Source organism: Genypterus blacodes, unplaced genomic scaffold, assembly GCF_046128005.1.
Source record: "Genypterus blacodes isolate CSIRO-AG114 ecotype Tasmania unplaced genomic scaffold, CSIRO-AGI_Gbla_v1 ptg000156l_1, whole genome shotgun sequence".
NCBI classification, from domain to species: domain Eukaryota; kingdom Metazoa; phylum Chordata; class Actinopteri; order Ophidiiformes; family Ophidiidae; genus Genypterus; species Genypterus blacodes.
In genome coordinates, this window is record NW_027466957.1 from 5,649,910 (window position 1) to 5,676,375 (window position 26,466).

General features: G+C 46.4%; 1 protein-coding gene across 1 annotated transcript in view; it reads right to left on the reverse strand.

The window, feature by feature from the left end:
• LOC143012909 (calmodulin-binding transcription activator 1-like) overlaps nucleotides 1-26,466 on the reverse strand; it is a 226,733-nt gene that overhangs the window by 22,104 nt on the left and 178,163 nt on the right. Inside the window, exon 5 of the mRNA XM_076166248.1 lies at nucleotides 16,858-16,929. Within this exon, the coding sequence (XP_076022363.1) occupies nucleotides 16,858-16,929 (72 nt within the window). The remainder of the gene's footprint in view (nucleotides 1-16,857; nucleotides 16,930-26,466) is intronic.

The window sequence follows — 26,466 nt, forward strand, 5'->3', positions numbered from 1 at the left end:
AGCAAACAGCCTGCAGCTCCTGTCTAGGTAACAGAAGAATCCCCGGTCTGAACTTCCTTCCTGTTTTTTTCTCCAGGTCCTGTATGACAAACTCTTTGTCTTTTAAACAACTGATGCTGTAATTGGGGTGTCTGGAGTCAACGCTCACCTAAACTGGTACAGTTCACCCTCTGTTGCACCTGGCTCTCCTACAACACAGCCCGGCCCTCCAAGCTAAACTGATTGTGATGGTGGGTACCACTCCAGAGGTACTGGAAGTGCCAGGTTATGAACCCTTCCTTAAGGTGAAAAGCCTCGGCTGGCTTCGTCCACGGTCGTTGAAGGAGATGGCAGTAGGAGGTGCAGCCGGAGATCACACTCACACTTTTTTTTTCTTTTCTACCTCAGCTACCTAGTACACTGGCTGGGAGATATAAAAGGCAAAGCTTGGAACTTTTGAGGAACAGGAAGAGGCCAGCATGTTTAAGCGTGTTTCAGAGGAAGCCAGGGGCTGAAGCCTGTGATGTTTAATTCAGTAGCATATAATCACTCCGATGGAGTTGAGAGCGGGGCTTTAAATAACTCAGCTTAGAGGGGTACAACAGGGTGGGGAATGTACATCTGAGTGTGTGTGTGTGTGAGAGAGAGAGAGAGAGAGAGAGAGAGAGAGAGAGAGAGAAAGAGAGAGAGAGAGAGAAAGAGAGAGAGAGAGAGAGAGAGAGAGAGAGAGAGTGCTCATCTAGCTGTATCTAAGATATTCCTTTTTACATATTTGTCAGTTTTCCTCTTTTTTGGTGCGACTCCTTCTTGCTTTGAAATATTCCATTTGTACAAACTAACACAGTAAAAGGTGGCACACGTTTGTTGTTGTTGCCAGGCATCTGCATGCATTACAATAAAAGAGCAAAAGGCGAGTGCTCACAGCCTGAATATAGGGAAGCGTTCTGGATGCCAAGTAGGCAGGTAGTAAGTCAGGCAGTAAGCTGGGCAGTGAGGCATTGAAGCCCCTTTAGCTGCCACAACTCAACTCACAGTTTACAGCCTATTCTTCCCTGGGCACTTGCAGAGCACGCTACCCTCTCCATTAGTTGTGGTGGTCCCCTGTGAGAAGCTACACTGCCCTGGGGCGAGCTGAGCGCTGGCCATCAGGAGCCCGTCCAGCTGCCATAATGGCCTTGGTTGGGCCCATGGCACTGATCCTAATATTCGGTGGCCACCCAGGTGACACCAAGTCACGCTGGAATAAAAGCAGAGAGAGAGAAAGTTACTGAGCTCCTCTTTCTTTCTCAACTTGTTTCTTTTCTTTGGTTTCTGCCTCACAATAACCTCTCAACCTCTGCCTTTGTCTGTCTTTTCCACTTACTTGCTCTCTCATTTTCCCCTCTTCCTCCTAGGGTGTCGTGTAATTCATTTGGAGAAGAAAAACACATCTAACGCCATCTCCCACCCTCCCCACTCTCTTCTGGTTCCACTCCCTTTCATATCAGCGCTGAGTCTGATTTGTTTGTGTGCGTCGTCTTTCTCCCCGTGCCAGCTGACAAGGCACTATTTATGTGACTCTGCCCATGTCTGTGAGCGAATCTGAACTTCACAGGAGCAGCCGGGGGAGAGAGATGTGCTGGTGCATTTCTAAACAGGGAGTCACAGGGAGGACTGATGTGTGTCCAGCAGCAAGACAGACCAAACCTGGCTACTATCTGTCACTGAAATGGCCCACTGAACAACAATAGGTAACATCGGTTGTCAACAACAACAGCAACAAAAAGCTGAGGATGGAACAGAGGTTAGAAGCGCTTAAGCTTAAAAGAGTGAAGCCTAGATGGACATGCTGTATATGTGGTATAGATATGTGCATTCTCCACACAAACACACAGACACACACACTATTAGAATTACAAAGGCGATGACCACAGGAGTGCAGAGCCTATGTGCTCTGTCAAACATGGTGAGGGGCTCATTATTATTACTGTGCTGGATACTGGAGCAGCCCCAGAGCTCAGCTTGGCAAGACCTCTCTCTGGAGACACACACACACACACACACACACACACACACACACACACACACACACACACACACACACACACACACACACACACACACACACACACACACACACACACACACACACACACACACACACACACCATACAAATGGGTAATCAAACGTCTGCCCCTGGGAAAAAAAATGCTCAAATGGTTTCCTAGCAACCAATGGTGTGTATTGAGTCTGCATGAAAAATGAAAAATAAAGAGTGTGCGCTTGTGTGTGTGTGTGTGTGTGTGTGTGTGTGAGGGAGAGAGGGAGAGAGGGAGAGAGAGATGAAAGAATGAGGTTGAGATAAACCGTGCGTATTAGAAAAAGATAGAGGGGTTTATGGGGTGAAGTATGGAGTGGTCAGAGATAAGAGGTGGTGAGTGGGATATGAAAAGGTAATGAAGAGAGAAAGAGAACAGGCGCCATCAGAACTCGGCCGATGTGATCGACAAACGCGAGCACTTCCCCTGCCTCTCTGTGGGGGCAGTGTTGACTGTGAGTTGGACCACAGAGCAGGTCCACAGACAGTAAAGGTCACAGGAAACAAACCACACCTCAGAGAGAGGTCATCAAGGGGTTAAAACAGCACCTTAGACATACAAAATGTGCAGCACAGCAGGAGGGTGATGAACATTGCCTACAAAGCTGTGATTCATTGGAAATGACGCGCGTGTGTATATAGGGGGTCATGCTAAAGTGACGGTATATCAAAAAGAAAACACGGAACGAATGTTTCAACTTAAGAATGTTTCAACTTAAGAATGTTTCAACTTAAAGACAGTTACATTTAGTTTGTTTATCTCTGCGCACGAGTGGGAATGCAAGAGGAAAAGCGGCGTGGAATGGTGCGCGTGTGTGTTTCTGTAAGATACCAGGCGAGTGTGATTGTTTATGTGCATGTTTGGTACATCTGTTTGTAAAAGTGTGTGTGTGAGGTAGTGAGGAGCATACTATCTCCATCCAGCAGCTGCCACAAAGAGGCTTCCCAAAACAGGCGCCGGGCCGTGACAGAGACAGAGCGACCGCAGCCTTCTGGTGGTGTAATAGGAAATTAATTGAGACTATCAATATGGTATTAATCATTAAAGCACAGGTGCTGAGGTGGCACTTTGCTGACTGCTGTACTGTTGGCAGGACTCGCATGCACACGCACTAAAACTTTGACCTGCTGTTTTGCAAAAATGGAAGGGGGGGAAAGGAAGAAAATGCGAGAGGCAGAGACAAAGGGAAACAGGAAAAGTATGAAAGTCTGCAGTCTCAGGCGGAGGCGGTGGAGTTTTTATACACGGCGTTCCAAGGTCACATTTTTTTATCTAGAAAATGGTAGTCCTCACTTCTTTAGGCCTTGCTCTCGCTCTCTCTCTCTCTCTCTCTCTCTCTCTCTCTCTCTCTCTCTTTCTCTCTCTCTCTCTCCCTCTCTCTCTCCCTCTACCTCTCTCTCCCTCTCTCTGATCAGGGCTAAATAGCGAGATGGAAATTGAATTGCAGTGGGTATTCCGAAATGCATTAAAATCATAAAATGTCAGGTGAAGTTGGGGAAATATTCATCAACTCCCTTGGAAGCCATGTTTCTTATAACACCTAATCCTTTGTGGGGCAAAGCACAGTGAGGCGTGGAGTGGTGGTGTTAATCAGCCAGAGAGGAGCCAAATAGCTGCAGCTACATTAAGCCGTTAAGCACACCACGTCTCCAAATTGTTGAAGGTGTCTCACTGAGAAGAATGCTTCGCTTATGAATAATACATCAGACACATGCACATGGAAAAAAACACACACATGCTTCATATATGTGTGCGCAAGACACACACGCACACGCACGCACACACACACACACACACACGCGCACACACACACACACACACACACACACACACACACACACACACACACACACACACACACACACACACACACACACACACACACACACACACACACACACACACACACACACACACACAGATTTGCCTCACACTGTCTCTCCCTTGCTGAGACAGTGTGACAGCTGCTGGGGGTTTGGTTCAGACGATGAACTGCTGTGTTTCTGGCCTGGCACATACAGTATCAAACAACCAGAGTCAACTAGCCTCCACGGGCACTTTACACCAAACCCTTTGAGCCCCATGTCTGTCGGTGTCAACGCTGAGCCTATGAAATGTTTATGATTCAGGAGCTGTAGGATGAAAAAGATGGAGATTGATCTGGATCGAAAGGCAAATAAGACGGGCAAAGCTCAGAGTCAGCTGAAAAACAGGCAGAGGGGAGCAGAGGGCGGAGAAAAAGAGAGTAAAAGGAGAAAATGCATTAACACAGGTCTCGCCCTGAGAGAGTGCAGAGTAATGAGTACTTCTTCAGTACATTCTGAATACTGGGGAGAGGGTACGGACACCATCACAACCAGCTGATTGATGCTGTGTGTGTGTGTGTGTGTGTGTGTGTGTGTGTGTGTGTGTGTGTGTGTGTGCGTGCGTGCGTGTGTATTTGATGCCGGTCTGAGACTGCAGATTCTGTTCTGAGTCTGTGATGTGATGGAGACAGGAGGCACTTTAAGGCTAAGGTTTAAAATGGGCTTCATTTTAAGTGTTGAGGTTTGTCCCAAGACACCATGAAAGTCATAAATGAGGTATGTTTATTGGAGAATACAAAATTGACATGCATGACAACCAATCACCAAGTACTGCACAAACTAGCCAATGGAGGAACAGGAGGCCCTGACTCTCGTTAACAGCCAGGCAATAGCATGTCAGCTTTGATTCATGCTGTCCAAGAGCAGAACAAAAGAGGAAATGATGTAATCAAACAGAGCATTTTTCAAAGGGCAGAGGAATGTGTGTGCACGCATTAATATATGTATTTGTATGTGGGCATGTGGGAGGGATGGAAGGATGAGACCCTTTGATGCATCTCCCCACGGCCCTGACCGGCTTGAGGGAGAGGAACACAACAGAGGCCACAGGAGAGAGGCGGCTCGAGCCCTAGGGCCCATTTTCTCCCTCCCCCTCTCTGCCTGCCCTCCCCTCCCTCCTCTGATCAATACGGGGTCCTAATCATTGAGGACAGGATGTTACTCTTCTCTTTGTCTCTTCTATTCTCTATTTCATCTCATAAACAACTTCCGCTTTTACCAGGCCATGCATAAATTACACACAGTTGCTCTCTCTCTGCCTCTCTCTCTCTGTGCGTGTGTGCACCCATGTGTTTCTGTCGTTTTCTCTCCATGTACATGAGCGTATGTGAGTGCCTACACGCAATGCGTCCACACCACTGCTTGTGTTAGCCACACACATTATGTGTTTCTAACCATATCTGTGAAAGGGAGTTTGAGCCTCTCTAAATATGTAGACAAGCGCCGCGCATATACAAGGCTGTTAAATTGTGCCTGTGTACAAAAAGATAAGACAATATTCTTTAGAATGTAACACCGACGTAAACCCCTGTGAATTATGAACAGCGTGCAAAAGCTTGAATAATAAGACATCTGCTCATTTTGGTGTTTTTTATCCCTATTATCTAATTGCCTGTGCGCTCTTATTTCCCTTTAATAAACTAATGAATGTGGCTGGGTTCAGTCTGGGAATCATATAGGCAGCAATAAGTAGGGCTGCTTTAAACCCCAAACAGCATCAGAATGGCAGAATAATTTGCAGGAGAAATAATTACGGGGCAGAAGAGCAGGCATCAATCCTGGAACACCGACAGTGCCCTCGCTAGAAACTAGCTCACCCATAAGCCAAGGCTCCATTAGGTATTGTCTGGGGCCTACAGGCTAATTTGTTTGCATCAATAATACATTCAAAGGATTTATCTAACTTGCAAATGAGTGTTCATTTACTGGTCCAAGAGGCAGGAAGGAGAGCAGGCACCAAGAGAGAAGGTGTGAAAGGCTAAAACAGCTGGTTGGGGCTATATGGGACAGTGTTAACTCTTTGCTGGGCAGGATGATGATCACTAAGTGCCAGGGATTCAGTCTTGTTGGGGTTTAATGGTTCTGATGTGATTGGACACGAGTCAGTTTTATGTAGGGCAGAGACAGGTCAAGGCCAGAGAACAACCCTTTGGAAAGGCATCAGAATGGATGCTGAGATCCCCCCGCGCCCTCACAGCCAACACTTATTATCTTCTGCACCAAATATGACTGTATGCCAGGTGACAAATGAAAAAGAGGTATGTGAGCTGTCCTTGGGGGAGGGGTGTGTGTGTGTGTGCGCTGAGATCTACATGGCCTTTGATCTCTGCGCCACGCCGCCTCCCACAGGCTGTATCACGACGCTCGATGGTGAAAGAGGTGGAAAGAAGAAGGGGGAGGAGGAAAACATTTCAGTTATGTGGATTATAAAGAGTGACAGAGAAGGTAGCTTGATAGAGAGACGGGAGAGAGACACACAAACACAAAGAGACGGAGAGAGAGAGAGAGAGAGAGAGATGGAGAGGAGGAAGGGCCATGAACATATGCTTCCTCTCTGTGCCAAGGCCCACTGGCTCAGGCAGCCCACGCACACGCTGCACTGCTGCCGCTGCCACTTCAGGCCTCTCCAACACCAACAACCATGGCACTACTTAGTCAAACAAAGCTGGAGAGATGAATCTGGAAGGAGACGGGATCTCCCCAGTCTTAGCTCTGCCAGGGTAAGGCTGCTTGGCTTGGATAACGCAGTCTGATCGCACACACACACACACACACACACACACACACACAAAAATCAGTCCCAAATACCCAGGTTGATAATCAGTTGTAAACACATTGGGCAAAGGTTGACAAAGTGGGATCCAAGGACCTTAACAGTCTTTGAAAGGAGATCTTGTAGGTCCCAGCAATACCAAGAGTAGAATTTATTCTTGTTATGATAACACGTCATACTACATAATACCATGCATGATATTTCACACACACATTTGCAGACTTCCATTTACATGAGGGTGACTAATTTGATCATGGGTTTCACATTCCCTGCTGTTGCTATCAACTTATTTACACAGCAGACACAGCGTTCAATACTTCCGTCAGCTAATTACATATTTCTTTAAATAGTCATTGCTAATAACAACTTCTGTCCAACATGGAAGAATGAATCCCTGGGTTAAGAGAGAGAGCGCGGCGAGGAAATCTTAAATGACAGTGTGAGAAGTGCATACGTACGTGCGTGTGTGTGTGTGTGTGTGTGTGTGTGTGTGTGTGTGTGTGTGTGTGTGTGTGTGTGTGTGTGTGTGCATACCGGATGAAAGGAAGTAGAATACAGCGGGTACAGGCACTGTGATGTTGATATACTATACACCTAAAGGTATAATTAACACTGACAGTATAGTAGGTTGAATTCACTGCTTGCTGCTTAAACATTTTATATGCAGCAGACTTCACGTTCAGAGAAGGTCAGATACCTTTTTAAGTTATATGATTTAAGTTTGAAATATTTGGTGCGCAGCTAGGGGCTTCCACAAAGATCTTTCAGAGGGAAGACTACTCACTGGCCTACACGAGGATACACACATGCACACAAACACTCAGAACCTCAGTCACTCACTCAGATGTATAATAACAAAAGCTTGTATAACAGAAATCAAATTCAAGGTTCATCTTGCAATATGAGCTGAGAAAACTCAATTCCCTTCAGCCGTCTAGCCGCCTAATGTTCCAAGCCTTTTCCATGCGAACGAATGGGGTCAGTATCGTCACATAAACATCATCCTCTGCTCTCTCCCCGCTCCTTTCTCTCTGTGAATGGATGCTGAGCACTGGTGCATATCTACACAGGGATGGCAAGGGCACCGAGGAGAGAAAATCAATACTATATCTCACCACTAAGCACAATCCCAACCAAAAGCAGCTGGAGTTTGCAGGTTGCTCCATAAACTGGACGGCTTCATCTGGCTGGCCGCTGTGTCGGTGGATTGCTACAGTAATGCACTACAGCACAATGGCCTGGGCCAGTGCCTGCCTGACACAGAGGTACACACACACACAGACACAATCGCACGCGCACGCACGCACGCACGCACGCACGCACGCACACACACACACACACACACACACACACACACACACACACACACACACACACACACACACACACACACACACACACACACACACACACACACACACACACACACACACACACACACGCGCGCGCGCTCCCAGGGGCTGGGGAATAGCAACAGCGACGAGAAAAACTCTCATGAGACAGGAACAGGGTTGACAAACACACTCTTCCTCCTTTACAGCCGAGGAACAACACCTCTAGACCATTTTAGCCCACCCTTACTGTTCTCCATCACGCACAGCCACACATGCATATATAAAGATACATACATGTGCACATAAACGCAGGCATACACGGAGAAGGGCCCTTAAAATACCTGGTCTAAAAATAGCAGACGGGAAGTGGGAAACGGGACTGAGGCTATTATTATTGCACACACGTCCTGCCTAGTCCCACCACGGAATGGGAAGAGACTAATGATTTTCCTGGTGCAAGCAATTAAAAAACTATTTGTCACCTGCCAGGCTGCATATGACGTTAGGGGCCTTGGCAGAGGACCACAGAGTAACTTCATATGCACACACTGTGCACATACACGCACCTATACACACATATGCACAAGTGGGTTGCGGGCATCGCGAGCGGTCCGCAGGCGGAAAATGGTGCATGAGAAACAGGTTTGAAGCTGAGGGGGTCACAGTCATGAGAGAAACCGGGAGAAAATTAGGTGACGAAAAAAATGAAATGGTTCTTTGAGAGGAGGAACAGAGTTGGGTAAACGACTGATTTATCCGGACAGGTTAATACCAGGCCAGACAGCACCTCAGACAGTGCACTGCCATCAGGAATTCATGTAATATTTAGAGTCCAGCCAATGAAAGTCATTCTGCTGCCGTTGGGCTCCTGGCTGAAATAGAAATGAATATTCCCACGTCTGCGTCAAACCCTAAGAGTAGGAGAGCAGAGATAGAGTCTAACTAGCTGCCATTCATTTCCCAGACTCCCTCCCTTTCCCTTTCCCTCTGCCTCTCTCTCTATCCTGGGAGGACGGTCTAAAACATGAAGGTTAATATTCAGGTCTAATTTACAGAAATTAAAAACTTAAAAGCTGCGGGAAGGTAAGACCACACATATAGTTGAGCTGCCCTCTATTGGGGTAGAAGACAGGTTGAGTAACAACAAACCCCACACTTCACACAAGGGGACAGCCTCTGATGCTTTCACATGAGGCCAATATTTGGCTCTGGGGCAATGGGAGACATGCTATATATATTGGTAGGTGGCAATAAATAATGTTAAGACAAGCGTTATGCCTCCCTTGCATTACACAGCGCTCTCCAGATCCAGCTTCAAGCACACACTCGGCTACAGTAATTTACGAGGCAGCTCGTTAACGTTGGGTGATTTGCACTGCTCGTTTGCTCATGCTCATCTCTACCGAATGATATCATCTTCTGCCTATAATCTAACTCTAATCCCCCATTCCCACAGCTCCATACCCCTCCCACCGCTTGTTTCCTTCCCTCCTTGCCATTCCTCGTCTCCTACCTTTCCCCTGTTTTACTGCCTTCTTTCTCCTTCCTCCTCCTCTCAATCTCTGTGGCTTCTCAGGTTTATGTGGGCGAGTTTGGAGATAGGGGAGCAGGCAGATAGAGATAGGAGCAAAGCCATCCCACTGAAGGGTGTGTATGTGTGTGCCGCCGCGCTCAATATGACATCCATCCAGATCAAAAAAGACTAAAAGAAGTCTGGTTTGACTCTGAAGGTTTTATGTGCCCTTGTAGTTTCTTTTCCACTGCCCCCAACTGTGAAAGAATGAGAGCCAAAAAAGAGATTTTTTCTCTCAAAAACTTGCAGAAGGGAGAAAGCACAGCAATCCCGGCGTGAGACAGCGGCACAGAGAAATAAAGACAAACACAACAGTAAGGTGGGGGATGGGGTCAGACCGGATCACAATGCATGAGAGTAAAACGGAGGGTATAAAGGAAGACACACAAGTATGGAAACAGTGTCAATATTACATAATGTTATTGACAGTTAGGGGGGCAGATTGCATGGTTTTATCAATACTAAAATGCCTTTGAGGCTCACAGAATTTCACGATTGTAATTCACCTATACATTATAAATTGATTCAATTGCATTGGCCCAATATTCTTTTCCACAGACGGTCTCTGGTATCGTTTATCCTTAACCCAGAGAGAAATCAGCTTAGAACAGATGCAGCCAACATCCTTAGATAGACAGATTTTCACAATGAAAATTGGCAATTATAGAAATTGCAATCAGAGCTGTTGGTTTGTATGCTGATGAGTTGTAGCCGCAGAGAATGGAGATCAGATCAATATCTGACTAAATGTGGAGCGAATGACTCTGTTCCTATATTACCACAGCTTCCAAAGCAACTCTCCTCAGCTATTCTACCCGATCTACACTCCTGCGCATATCTTCCCTCCTTACCGCCATCCTTTCCTTCCTTGTCTCCTCGTCCCCTATATGACACGTCCAAGTGATCGTGTCGGGATGTCAGCCCTCATCCACAGCTAATTGGGGCTCAGAGGAGTAATCAAAGCAGGACAAATCGGACAGTTCTGGTCATTAGCTGTGACCAGTGTTCTCTGGGATGCTGGGAGATGTGTGCGCACGTCTGCCATCCCGCCTGAGCATGCACACAGACACGGGCAGACCAATGGCTTGACATGTGGGGGTGCACAGGGAACAGAAGTGTGGATCCAGTGGCACTACAAGGGGAATCTTCTGGGGGAACAAAATCAGAATGAAAGCTGGACTCACTGGCACTCTCTCATTGACTTATATGCGAGAGCCAGCGAACGACAGCTAAGAAAGAAAAGCTCTCAATAAGGACAAAGTTAACTCTGCTATACACTATATAATATTGAGGATCAGATGATCATGATCCAGTTTCCCACTCATTTGAACTGAACTGTGGTAAGAATAGCAATATCTGTGAGAGCAAGAACAGCAGAACAAGATGTAGACTTTGGGTATCAGTAACAATCCTGGAAGTCACAAAATGTCCACGTCGATAGTTGCTCCATCTGGAAGGAATGTGCGTGACTCTGGAGCGAGATGAATGTCAGCTCACATCATTGGTAGAGCCTTAACCTTTCAGGATAACTGAATAATTTAAGCGCTGCATACCTGTTGTGGGCCTCTGTTTCTCTCTCTCGGCTTGGCCGTGGTTAGGAGGGTGCATGAATCTATGGCCATGCACGCTTCCTTGGCCGCAGAGCGAAAATGGCAAGACAAATGCAGCGGGGGATTTGTGATAATTGGCCGTGCTGGTGGGCTAGGGCGATGGGCCTAGAGAAAAGGTCGCAGGCACTGAGGAACAGATCAGTCTGCCAGGAGGAAAGCAGGCTCTGTGTGCCTCTGGGGCTTCTAGCTGAAGTTCTCTCTCTCTTTTATCATACAGGGAAAGGGAGTGCTCCGGCAGGGGCCATTAATTAAGCACCAGGCTAACCTTCAATTTGTTTAGAGGTCAGAAGCCCCGGTGTCACTGTTTTGGGTAAAGACCAAGAGTGAACTCAAAACTAACTCTTTTCTTTCTGAATGGAAAGAGAGAGAAAAGACAAGACGAAGAAGAGGAGGACAAAGATGGGAGCACAGGACATGTTTGACTGTTTATGAGTGGAGAGGGTTACTGTCAGATGCAATGTATCTGTGTGGTTGCACAGAAGGAGGAGAAGAACAGGAGAAGATGAGGGGAGCCACAGGGACATGGCTCACACCCCGACACGCTCGTGAAGCAGCTGTTCTCCTCATGGCAGAAAGAGTGCAGGCCTGCCAGCAGCAGCATGCTGCCGAGAGCGCCATGGTCTCCCACCACAGAGCAGAAATGCGACGACAACAACACACACACACACACACACACACACACACACACACACACACACACACACACACACACACACACACACACACACACATAAATTGTACAAACTGCCACCCATTTTACTGCCAGTTCAGAGTTGATTTTTGAACAGTAATGTCAGGTGGTCGAGTCAAATTCATACAAATCTGATCTCATACTCTGTGGAGCCGTGGTGCATTTCTGTTTGATACAAACAACAGCCTGCATAGCTACAGGCAATTATATTTCTACTGCCTCCATTTGCCCTGAGGTTGTAGACAGCCAGTCAAAACCTAGCCAGGCTTTCCTGCCTCTCTACCCTCTCAGTGAAATCAACAGAACGGTGCCCAGGCTCATCCATGATTTATCTTGGTGAAATATTCATTATGTAGTCTTGCATAGTCTAGATGTATCTGATGTGAATCTGGACCTGACAGCTCTGCTCCGTCATCACACATCACCAGCGCCACTCTGAATCCAGCACCTGTCTCCCAGTGCTCAACACAGAGGCAACTTAAACTGATGTGAGTGAATAGAGGACTCAGTTAGACATAAAGGATCTATCTGCACTGCCTTTAGCCTGCAGGCATGTCCGCTCCGGTTCTGCAGCTATCCCGTTTGCGCACGACCCATGACGGTAAAAACCCAGCATAGGACCTACTGAACTTTTCCTATTCAATTAGCGAGAGACTGGGCTTTCCCTTTACTGTGCAAAGGTATGATTACGAGTACAAGTGTTGGGCCCGGTGCGGGATCGAGCGAGAGAATTAGCGAGGCGTATTGATCTTTGCAGCTCTTGTTATGAAAGGTGAATAAAATGGGAGTTCAAAGGCTTCGAGTGGTCAAAACGAGGTGTAGCGAGTTTCAGACGCATGGACTGCAACGCAAAGTCACACACCCCTGGGCTCTCTGTCCGCACAGACTCACCACTTGCCTCTCCAATTAAGTAACCTTGACTTATTGGGCAAATTAAAATGATTGAAATACTGTCTAATAGTGCCAGAATGATCATGGGAACAACAGTGACAAGTCATTTTCCTACATAACACTAATTCAAGTGGTTCCCAGGTCATTATACTGAAGGACTAAAGTAATAAGAAAAATGTAACTGCAGTGAATGGTGATATTAATAATGCATTCATGTGAGACAGAGACTAGAGCACAGTGGCCTAAGCTGAGGAAGGTAAGAGAGCGAAAGAGTGATAGCGGAGAAGAAACAAGGTCGTCAGCATTCCCTCCTGCCTTACTATTCATTTCATTATCTCATCCCTCTCTCCTCCTCTTTAAAGCAGAAAAAGTGGGAGAGGCTATTGACCCCTCTCTGTGTTCATGGCAGGCAGCAGGACAAATGAAGTTTCCCCTCAGACCCCCTCCGTATTAATATCATAATTATCCCCACCTCTATGCCCCCGCCGGCCTGCACAAACTCTGCTGTCTGATTTGATGGAGTGGCGCAAGCGGGGAATTACATTCGATTAGCACTAAACAAGAAAAGGGGACACAAAGCGATAGAATCAATCAGTGCCACCAGGACAGGCAAGATACGTTTAGTCAATGTGTGTGTGTGCGCGTGCGTGCGTGTCTGTGTGTGTGTGTGTGTCATGAGAGCTTGAGGTCAAACTCACTGAAATCAGTAACTTATCTTTATGAACATTTTTTGTAACAAAGACAAAAGGAAGAGTGACAGAAACTGGCCAAACTAAGATGAGGGCGCATTATGGTTTAAGACTTTGAAATGAACTTGGTAGGTGTGTGTGTGTGTGTGTGTGTGTGTGTGTGTGTGTGTGTGTGTGTGTGTGTGTGTGTGTGTGTCTGTGTGTATATTGTGCATTTCAATTCGTCAGCTCACGGTGGTTGTTCAGCCTTATCTGACAACAAATAATGTCAGTAAACAGAAGCTGCAGGCCTGTAAGGATTGCAGGATTTGTGCTTGTGGACGATATTGGAAGGGTAAAATCATTTGTGTTAACGTTGTGGCTGTATAAGTAATGAAGCTATGATATATCCGTCTGACATTTTTATTGTAGTGTAATTCAAAGCTAATCTCTTTTTCAGGTTGTGCCTCTAAAGCAGGTGACGAAACAGAGAAAACGTCCGACTTAATCTTTAATTGAGTGGCTATACAATGCGATGATGTTTACTTGAATTGAGGCTGAGGCTGTCTGTGTGTGTGTGGGTGTTGCTTTTTTACCATCTCATGACACAAAGGCCCACATCTAATTTGAGTGACAAACCACACAGCCTTTCTCTGGATGATTCTATGCCTTAGCTGCTATTTAAATTCATTGTTTGCAACAACTGATAACCGTGGCGGTGCTTAGTTTCAGTCTCTGCCATTTGTGGGGACGGGCCAGACATTTTAAAGTGGTCTAATGCCACAGAGAGGTGGCGTCGGCGTGACAAGGATGAGCAGACAGAGAGTGAGATGTGAAAAGAACAAAATAAAATGAGCGGACTGAGAAAACCCCCCTCACCCATCTTCATTCCCGTCCTCTGTCTCATTACCCAGGCTTTGACTCAATATAGAGTGGATAAAGAGACACACACCCATAGACTAAATCCTCTGCTTCAAATCTATCTTTCTTTCAGTGTTCCCTTCAGTATTTTTTGATTTTCTAAACCAAACTTTTTAAAAAGTTATTTCTATCTCCCTCCCCCCCCCCTCTCTCTCCCCTCTCTGTCCTCTGTTACCTCCCTGTCGGTGGTGCTGTGTAATAAGAGTTATTTTCATCCCTGTCTCTCCGCGGCTGGGGTTGCTGGATGGCTGAATATTTACATTTTTCACTCACTGGTGACCTTTCCCTGTTGGCGCACTGGGATCTCCGGTCTCCTTGCTGCTCTGCTGTTGACAGACTACTGCTTGCAAATCTCATATGGACACAGCAAATGGTACACTGAGAGGTTTCAGAGACTAGAATGCGAGGCAAAAGAGTCAGAGGGGGGCGGCTAGGGGGACAAACAGAGACAGAGAGATGGAGAGAGAAAGTGGGTAAGAGAGACAGAGGTAGCGAGGGAAAGAGACAGGGACCTGGAGAGATTTCTCTAAGCAGGACTGTCACTCCTTTGACTGGGAGTGGCTCCCAGTGACAGAGATGCTGAAGGTCTATCAGCAGAGATATGGATTAAAGTGGCGTAATCTCTTACCTCTGGTGTCATCATGATAGTGCTGTACTGTCAACACGTCAATAAACTGCCAGGAAAGACATTTAAATCGCTTGTTGCTTGTGCCAAAGAAAATACTTGTAAATACATTTTTGCCGGCGGACACCTGTTTTTTTTTCTTAAGTGAGAGGCTGTGTTAGCTGCGTATGGGGGCCTTGTGAGTCATGAAGGGCTGCTACTGAGCGGTGTGAGAGTCAGTGCGGCGGGGGCAACAGCTCACTAACCCAATGCTGTTACAGAACAGAAATGCGTCAGTGAACTTCTCAAACCATATAGATCCAGACGCATTTTGTCATTCAACAGTTTTACCATCATCTCTGTCTGAATCACGACACAAAGCAGAACTAGTTGAAAGTGTAACGTGTCTGAAAAGTTATAACAGGCCCTGTGCAACGCACTTATGACGTATGTAAGGCAGCGTTACGTGTAGCTTTGATCCCGACTGCTCCTGCCACTGAAATGATGTTTCACCCCTTGTCAGGCACCGTTAGGCCTGAATCACATTTAAAGCGCTCCAAGCAGACAGAGTGGAGGCCACGGGGGAGGGCTGGGTGTGTGTGTGTGTGTGTGGGGGGGGTTTGCTGGGTGGGGCCTCGCAGTCACTCCACAAATCCAACAAACGATTTCCCTGACAGTTTGCAAATGGAAATAGATTAAAGAGAACAGCAGCCTCGTACTATCACTCCCTATCCCGCCAGTCTGAGTGTACACAGCTGCAAATCCCATAGTTCACCTACAATTGTTCCCCCCTCCTAATTTTTTCTATAATTTGCTCGCATTGTAATTATATGCCTCTAATCACGGAGGCAACACATTCAAGTGAAAATTATTTTAGTGGCTCTACTGACTGGACTTGGACGAGACGAGGGAATATAGACATGTTTCCGCGCGCCACAACGCTGGCAGTTCTTTGTTTGCTTTGGGAACAGTCTAATCATTTTGATTAGTATTTCAGCAGTGGTGAGGCCAATTTTTCTCTTCGTCTTTTCCCTAATCTGCATGCTCGTGTGCATACAGATCGGGGGTTGGTGAGACAGTAGGTGGATTAGAAATCACTGTGTTCGGAGCCTGTTTGGTACAACAGGGATATAGTGTCTCCTCGTCGCCACAGTTCTTTTTCTACACAAAATGCAACTTAGAGAAATTGGACAAGAGTATTGTATTGGGATTTTCGTGGCATTTTTATCTCTACGATAGACAAATTTAAAGTATAAGGAAAGAGAAGATGGATGTGATTTATGTATACTTATATAGAGACCTAATGAATTTTCTGTTTGTGTGTGTGCTTGGTGCTTTAACTGTGAGTGCCTCTGTGTGTGTGAATGGTTGTAGATATCAGGCACCTACTACTAATAATACCTGCCATGCTAAACGAGAATGATGAGACATATTGGTGAGATGATGAGAGGACCGCTATTTACAACCACTCTCAGCCTGCAGACTTGACAACCCACTGTAAGGACACTACACTGTACAGTGAACCTCTTCCATCATGCATTTACTGCCCATCACTGCAGCTGTTAGACAGGGGAGATGGCAAAGCTTTTAGCAGACTGAGATACTGTGCTCACGCTGGACGGTGTGTATGGGCAATGCCATCAGAAAAGTGAATGACTGGGAATGATAAGGGAAATGGAGGCTGGAGAGAGAGGAAAGAGAGAGGAGAGAGGGGGAGGTGGGCTGATGGTCTGCCTGCTGGCTGTCAAAAGAAAATGCTTCTCTTAAATGGAAGCTGATATCATGCAGCTCATTCAGGTTCTCGTGGATGGGCCGGAAGAGTCTGAGAGTCGAACTTGAGTGTGGAGGAGAAACAAGACAAATTCTTACCTGGAGCAGCCAGTAGCACCTGCGGTGGAAAGTGGGGATGATGGAGGAGTGGACGTAGCAGCCATACAGACACTGGAAGAGAGAGAGATTCAGATTTACACTACAGTAGAATACAGACAATAGCCTGACCTTTGAAATGACCGTGACAGCTGTGACCTTTGAACCATTGACCTCTCCCCTCTTTAGTATAATTCCCAAATGGCCTTGGCAGATGGCCAAGCTATTGTTCTTGGAAACAAAGATGGTAACCTGGAGAGGGGCTGAGAGAGGAGGATGTGCATGGACCCCCGTCTCAGCATCACCATATGATCATTCCTTCCTTTTCTTTCCTCTCCTCCACTCTCATCCTGTCCTGCGTGGAGAGGACCCTGACAGAATGATTCAGGGGCTCCTTACTTCACCCCCCCCCCATCACCCACAGGGCACCCCGCCACATAACTAAAGCACAGTGTTATTAATATCCTTATCGTAAACAGATAATACTGTGCCTGGGGGCTCGTTACCGTAGAGAGAGCCAGGCAGGGCTGATAACGCCTCGCCGTATCTGGCAGGGGGGGCCAGCAGACATTTTTCACCAGCCAAACAGCAGAGGCAAACACAGGAAAGTGCTGTGTTCGGTTCAGCACACGGCCAGGCAAGAGAGGAATAAGCCATGCTGCGCTTATCCTCCCCTGCCCCGCTCTCCTCAGTCCTGCCCGTGGAGACCCAGAGCCCCGGCTCCCAGGCGTCTAGGAGAAATGGCCAGCTTGCTTTTGCTTGTTTACATCAGCAGCTCACGAGAGTCTACAGAGGGCTACAACATTCTACCCCTCGCCAGCCCTGAAATAGATTGTGATTTTGAGAGATACAATATTTGTGAAAGGTGAGAGTAGAGCGGATTGCTCTTAAGACAGGAAGCTCTTTCGGCTCTTCCAGGAATAAATCAAACAAGCGGGCCGAGGAGCTTCGGTTTAACTCCAATCCACTTTGGTGTAACTGTTTGTTTAGGAACCAGGACAAATCATGGACGGAGTAATAGATACACCCTTTGTCGTGGTATATAGACACTCGCACGTGCACACACTCAAACTCACAGGCGTGCCGACACACTGACATGGCTTCATTATTCAGCAGTTTTGTGTGTCAATAAGTTAAAGAGGGTTTCCTGAGGCTCTGTACACGGAGAAGGGGATAGAAGGTGGTGGGGGAGGGGGAGGGCGGACGTCGGGCTACATTGCTCGGAGGTCCATGTGATAAATTGGAGCCATGAAGTGTGTTATGTGCTTGTCTTGTTTAACTAAACCCTAGTTAAAAAGAACAGGCCCTGCCGAGGAAGTGAGTCTGTATAAACACTCATTTGCCAACTGATTAATTATATTAGAGTATCACCGCACAGCTACAAAAAGACTGAGCACTTCACACACAAACGCAATGCGTGAGCGTATTGCGTGTGCGAGTGCACGTGTGGCCATCTTGCGCACAAAAACACACACACAGACACACAGACACCCTATGACTACATGGTAAACAACACATGCCACGTGACTTGTGTTTCCCCCAGGTGTTCCATTGTTCCAATCACATCTATTGTGAATTGATTTCAATACTCCTGTGTGCTTTGTGTGCGAGTTTGAAATGGCAAAGGCAGACTCCCTCTTGTTCTTGTTCTTATTTTTTATTTTTTTGCTGTGCTCTCATCCATTACAGCTGTCTGAAATAGGATGTGTGCCTCCACCCACTCCAATAGCTCTGCCATCCATTACTCCATGCTGGCAACGGACAGACACTTCCTCCCACTCCCACAGTGCATCTAACATCACATTACTACAGTCGACTACAACTGCTACCAGCTCGGAAAATTCTACTGTGCCGTTTTTATAAGAATTCACGTCATAAGCAATACTTTGGATTCCTTTGAGGGATTAGGAATTTTATAATGCAGTACATTGATCTATATGGAAATTAAAGCAAAGAATACACACAAAGAATATATAAATAAATGAACACTTCTCTACGGTCATCTGTTGCAATAAATTTACGAATATGTCTGACATTAACTCCAACAACAAATCAGATTTAATGATAGTTGCACAGCCAGAGCAAATAGCAAATGGCAGACCTAATACATATAGACTAAATAAACTTGCTGTCACGTTAATTCTGATTACAGACAGATTATTGATACGTCATCGTTAATACTGTTTCTAGCTTAAAGCGCTTGGCCTTCTGGGAGTGGGCTGGGGTGTGGCGTTGCGCATGTGGTTGGTGCTGTGGCATGCTCCTCAGGATTGACAGGTGGGCCAGTGCAACGGGCCTGTGTGACTAGAGGGACTCGAGAGGGAATAAATTAGCCCCCAGGCTGCTTTTCTCTCCCTCTGTTTACTCCATTTCTCAACCACACAAAGCAGCATGCCAGATACAAACAAGCAGCTTAAAGCGCAACACAACTGTTGCACCTGTCAGTGCCGATACAGGCATCAAACACATTTGCAGTTACACGCAAGCCTGTGCTCACATTCACTCTTCCCTCCCTCACCCTCCCACTATGCACGCACGCAGAGATAGACAATGAGTTCTTAAAAACAAAACTACACCCACTCAAAAACACAGATATTCGCACAGGCACAAAGACACCAATACACACAAGCACAAACGCACACTTACGTACTCACACGATCACAAAAGAGCAAAGTAAAGACAGGCGAAGATGCTTTAGAGCACACAAGCACAAGCACACCCACACCCACACACACACACACAAAGCTCATCATACTCAAGCGCTTATCAGTAATTCAAGACACATATCAGTTACTGATGTTTCTGCTGCTCTCTGCAGGCTGAGCGGCTGGGTGACAAAGTGACAGCGGCAGAACCATTATTTGCTGTCTTTGGGCTGTGACAGATGACAGCACATCACAGGGCAAGCAATTAAACCATAATTATACACACATACACTCTCATAAAAAGTGCTGCTTGTCAGTGTGTGTAATTTCGAAGGGGCTTTTTGCGCACCGACACAAATGTAGAAATGAATACAGAAGTGCATGTGAGCAGACACACACACGCACACACAAACACACACGCACACACACACACACACACACACACACACATACACACACACACACACACACAGGCACACACTGACACACAAATGCACTATTGCTGAATTGTTATGTTGAGGTTACAATGAGTCTCAATGTTACACAACATTTTATAGAAGAATTCACAAGCAGGATTCCTATAATGTATTCACACTCTGTCACTGCAAACAGCAGGAAGAGAGAGTTACAGCGATGTGTGTCCTCCAAAGTCAGACACTGATGCAGCAAATTCATTTGAAGGTGTCACTCAAGCAATCAGCCAAGGCAATGAAAGGCTGGCTCAGCCCAATGAGAGGGTATTATTGCCTGGCCTGGCCACCCTGGCCACCCTCGCCCCCCTCCCTTACCCGTAAGGTGTTAAAGCAGTCCTGAACTGAGTGGGATCACAGTTCACGTAAGCCAAAGAGGCCAGACAGCACCGTGATAAACAGTTCAGCCTAAATAAAGCCTTCCGACATGACGGCAGGGCCACCACCACTCACCTTTCCTGCCTCTGGAGGCCACCGTTGCCTCTGGCCTGTCTGTTGCCCCAGCAACACCTTACTCACATTCATCCATCATTGGTGACAGATGTCAGGCACAGCTAGAGATGGGCTTGTAAAGGTGCAAAGAGTGTGAAGGCAAAAATGGCACGCAAATACACAGCAATAGCAAGACAGAGAGGGCAGAATCTCTCTAATTAGGCCATAATGATGTGTGAAGGCATTACTCATCAGAGCGTGGCACCTTATTTATGTTGGCAAATTGCTGTCTTCCTGGTGTGGTGCAAACATCTTACTCTCAGAGGCTGCCACACATTTGTCTGTGTGTTGGATTGTTATTCCAACACAGAACGGCACACACCCACACACACATCCACTCGTTCACACACAGAAACATGAGCATGCACAGGCAATATGCCGTTAACATTTTCTTTAAAATTCCCTCTTCATTGCTCCAATTATTTCTGCATTATTTCCAGTTAAGAGTCCAATTTTCCATCTACTGTTTCCATTCCTCTTGACTTGTCTCCTTGACAAATTTTTTTTTACTGTTGTCTCATGACTCATGCCGTGACTTGTTTGCCCTCTCATCTTTCTTTGGTTTTCACATATGATTAGTACGGGTTTGGATAATCTAGTTGGAATCTGAAATGTTTCAACTCTCCCTGGACTGAGAGAATTCCTCCTCACCATGACACAGTTCTTAACATGGACATCCACCTGCTAAATTCTCTTTTGGCTCGGTGCTTCATTAGAGGGGATGCATCATTTTGTGTGGGTGTGTACTAGTATTTGTGCACGTGTGTGTATGTCTATGCACATGGGTGCCCGGGGCAGGTGATTCAGCCTGGGGCTCAGCAGCATAAATAGAGCTCGTGTAACAGCCAACCAGGCAGCATTATCAAGCCCCATGCGTGGATGGAACGCACAATCCATACTCAATAGAGATTCATGGACCATGCAAGATTCAAGCTACGCTGTCCATTGACAGCATCCATGATGAGTATTGATCAACTAACGATTCCTGGCTCTATATAGGCGTGATTAGACGACTTACAGGTGAAAAGTGCCACTTCCAGTTTGGAGGATGATCTCATTTCGACTGATACAGTAATGCTGCACATTTCACCTGCTGTCTTACAGTCAGTTGCTCTGGCCTGCTCTCTCTTCCAATCGTTCAGCAGGAACCAAATTATCACTAGTGTCTGTTAGATGGCACCTTGCCCAGAGTGGCCGAAATATAGCTATCTTGCATGTTGGATTTGGAAGAAATGCTCAGCTCCTGTATGTTTCCCACACAATGGCTGTTGCTTTTATCCCATCTTGGACATTTCTAATACAACTCCTCTCCCTCTTTATATGGCTTTAAATAACCAGCTACTTGTAAAGTTGTAACGGTATAATTCTTCAGTGCATCTGAAGTCTTAAGCAACAGTTGATGAGACATTATAAATAATAAATCAAAAGAGGCTTAGATTTATCTCCCCCAGTCCTCTCAGTTGGACCAGCTGCAGCATCTAAATCAGTCAAAATTGAGCAGACTACAAAATGATTTGGCAGGCTGCAATGATAGAGGGAAAAATGAAAAAACAAACCTCAATTCCTCAACAAAGCAAAACAAATGATGTTCCGGAAAATGCGAGAGTTATGGAAATTGGGGCTTCTAAAAATAGCAAACTCATTGTAAAATAAACACAAACAGTTGATAAACAGGCCCTGAAGAGGAGAATTAATTAGCCACGCTGGACGCGTAAACACAGCTATACATCAAGTTCAGGAGCAAAACAATAACAAGGGTAAGACAGTTGGAGAGAAACTGCTGCCTGCTCGCCTGCCACCTTGACACCCCTGAATCCCCCTGGCCTCAATCCCAAAGCCAAGCCAGACAAGAACCAACACATGAGAAGAAGAGACAACAAAAGACTGTATAGAGGATAGAGGCAGAAGGAAAGTAGAATGACAGATCGAGAGACAGACAAAAGAGTGGAATAAAGAGAGAGAGGGATGGACGGGTGGATGTAGATGTTACAGCTCTTCCTGTGCACATGCCAGAGGAAGCTTATGCTCATGCTTGTGCACGTCTGTCTCCCTGACTGAAGACACAGTGTCTGTTGATGCTAATGCTAGCCAGCTGGGCTCAAGGCCAAAGGCATTAAGTGGAATCGAATTCCACCAAACTAGCTTTAATCAGCAGGTTTTTAAGGTTAGAATTACTCTCCCTCTCCTCCAGCCTGCTGGCCAAGGTTAAAGCAGACGCAGGCAGGGGCTGGGCTCAGCTAATGGGATGGAAGGGTGGCATGGAGCCTCCGGCATGCCACCGCACAAAGCACTGTACCAACACATACTGTATACGGACGCAAATGGAGCTACTACAATGCTGTTACTTGTAACAACAATAAGTACACAAATATGCTTAGTGTGCTCCTACGAACACATACACACAGTGTCACATGCACGAAGAGTATAATGAGGAGGTCAGTCAGACAGCATGTAAAATGAATCATCACAGTAACATTTAACAAGTGACTAATGTGACAAGAGTGTGTGTATAACTACATAGTTTTGGGGAGGCTAATGTAGTCCAAGTTTACCACTGTATGGCCTTATTCATACAAAACCGAGAGAAAAGCAAACTGGTGTTATGCAATCTAAAATAGTTCAGTGAATTAGTCTGAAGTCATATGCATATTTATTGTATACCAGATCACCTTAAGCAAACTGACCTTGACTAATTTTCTTACTGTAGCAAGTGAGTTCTGAATCCAGCGTTGTCCGCTAATGTCGAACGAGAATGTTGACAACGTTAACACACACAGAGAAAGGTGAAATGGCTGAATGAGTGAATATACAGTATGAGGCTGTGTTTGTACTTTACAAAGAGCAAGCACAGGCTTTGCCTTGACCTCAGCCTACAACAGCAGTCAACACATTGGTGCCTGCCAACAAAGGAAAGCTCCTTTCAACAGCAAACCTTGCAGCTCTCCTGTCAGCATAACAAAAGTGACACTGTGTTGATACTGTTCCCGAGTATGAGCTGAGGCTCCACACAGTAATGACAGCACATGTTCTCTTCCCACCTTCCATCTCGCTGGCTTTCATATTTCATATCTCTCTCCTCTCCTCTACTGAATTTGCTCCACGCACAAGAAAATGGCCTTACTCTAGAGATATACTTAACTTCAATTTACTGAAGTCGTCTTTATTTCTGAAATGTTAATAGACTGTCTGCATCACCTAAAGCAAAATTGCTTTAGTCAAAAGTCTATTCAATTCTACTCAATTATACTAATGTGAGGCAAGATGGGTTACAAATGGATGATAAATACATTTGAAAAAGGTAAAATGGTAAATGGAATGCATTCATTATCTCAAGATACCACTTCCATACCACGTAACCTTTGAGCTGACCTCTAGATTGCCTGTGTAGACAGACGTGTAAAAAGAAACGGTGCAGTAAAAAGAGTAATGAGCATTTGTTTGCGTTATGAGCCCGGGGTTATCAACCATGACATGGCGCTTCATTCCATTAAAATGAATGGGTATAGCGATCAGAATATCAGGCCCCAGTTTTAAAGACGCCAGGTCAAAGGTCAGGATTTAGCTGTCATTCGTAATAAGAAAAAGCCGAGTCTAGAAGATGTTCCTAGCTGGCCTTTCTATTCCTCCTAGTCAAATCTTAACACAAGAGTTGGAAAATGGCCAAAGTAATAGCAACAATGCACATAGATATGAATTGGAGAGGGGCACCGGAACACATGTAGGGGATTAGAAACAAGTCTTTTGGACATTGTCTATTAAGAGATTAATAAATGAATAAAGGCATCACACACAGAGTGGTACAATAAGCCAACTCAGGAAATGCGGCTGATTAATAAACATAGATGGCTTTGTTTGAGTCGGTGTGACCGCAGATTAACCTTCCCTTGTGGTAGCTGAGGTAAGGATAAAAGTGGCACTGTGTGGAGAAGGGGAGTATGTCCTCTGCATTAATGAGACCAAATCAGACAAGCCTCTGTTTCCCCCGCCAACTCTCTCTCACACACACACAGACACACACACAAACATACAATAACAGTGCATGGCGGAGACCCACTGATGATGACATCACGGCACATTCTGCCCGTCATGGCTTTTGCCAGACGGACACGCTGCCTAAATGTAAGCAAGAGCTGAAACTTGTAATGCTACGCAGTTCTGTTAGGGATGATTAGCAGAGACTCGTGCCTTCTTCCCCTGCCATGATCTATAGGCACTCATAATTTACAATAGCTCCTGTGTGAGCAAAGGAAGGATGAGAGAGAGTGTAAATCATGACAAGTCCTACTGAGCAGAGGAGAGAAAGAGGATGGAAAGAGAGACGGAGAGAGCTATTCAGCTTATGTAAACATGGAAGGGGGAGAGGATGGAGAAAATTATTGAGGGAATGTGGGAGATGGTGGATGGAAAGGTGCACCTATAGAGGGGAGAGGAGCACACATCAGGGAGACATGAGCGAGTTAAAAAGGAGAGGAGAGGAGAGGAGATATGATTACCAAGGAAATGGAAAGGAAAAAAAAATCCAGCGGGGTGGTGGGGTGGGGGGCAGAAAGAATGTGTGGAGTAGAGAAAGAGGAGAGGAAGAAGCATGGAGGGAAGAAAGGGAGAGGGAGAGAGAGAGAGAGAGAGAGGGAGCGAAAGAGAGAGAGAGGGATAGAATGAATGCTAACAGGGAGCCCAAACCAGTACTGAGGCTTTATCCTTCACAGGCGGAGGAGCAACAATCGCAAACACATTTTCTCTCGCCCTGGCCCTAAGAGAGATAAAAAAGCAATTTGTATTCTATTCCTATTCAGCGTCGCTTGGCCTGTTTCTCTGCCTGCATATTTGTAAACACAGCTTTGTCAGAGCAGCTTAATCTTCCCAACACAAACACAGACTACAGCAAAAGGGTGTGTGTGTGTGTGTGTGTGTGTGTGTGTGTGGGGGGGGGGGGGGGGGGGGGGGGGGGTGTAAGGGTGAAGAAGAAGGGTGAGGAGAGGAGAAGAGAAGAAGAAGGGTGAGGAGAGGAGAAGGGGGTGAAGGAAGCGTAAAGAGGAGAGAAAGGGGGGATGGGGGGATGTGAAAAGGGAAGCAGAGGGATGATGATGGCTTAGGAAAGGTAAAGGAGTGACGGGGAAGAGGGGAATATGCAAAAGGGTAGCGAGGGCATCCTGGATCACAACTTATTACCATCTTATCTCCTACGGGATGTCCATGATGTGTCAAACTTGGAAAGTGCCACTGTGTGACACTCACCCACACACGCACACACACACACACTCTTGGATGACCCAGTCTTCTACCACAGTTTTCTCCACACACTGGCCTGGAGTCCAGCGGGGGCAGAGGAGCGTCACTGAATGAAGAGCAATCATCACGTCTCTCCTCATCATCTGTCCTGGGTGAGACAGATGGAGGGAAGGACCCTGGCGGTACCTTTGCTGTCACCGTGCCTCTGTTTACTGCTTATGCTGCACATTGGGCCTGTCGTAGAGCCTGCAGGCGTGCACATCCACATTTCAGGGGAACCAAAGTTCACGCTCTGTACAGGCTGTACCACGCATTCGTGCGGAAGGCCAAACCCATCACTACAACTGGCTATACAGTACATTATGGGATGGAGGGAGATATGGAGGGATAGACGGCGAGCAGCGAGAGAGAGAGAGAGAGAGGAGGCTTGGAAGGGGCCGTCGTCTGGGTGCACATTCGCTCACAGAGGCGTGAAATTAGGCAGAGCGACACCTGCCAATATGCATTGCTTTAAAGTACATGAGCTCCCCCTCTCCTCCACGCCACTCCTCTACTTGGCTTCCATATTCCTCTCCATGTGGCTCTCTCTGCATTCCTCCCTCCATCCCTCCCCACACCAAAACCTCTTCATTGTGGCCCACAGAAGCCAATTAATAACTGATAGCTGCCACTCCACTCTCAAAACTGAGGTGAGGAAGGTGCTCTCCTTCAGTGCCGGCATCAACCTTTACTTTGCACTTGTCCTCTATTCCTACTCTCCTTGGCCCTCAGTCCCT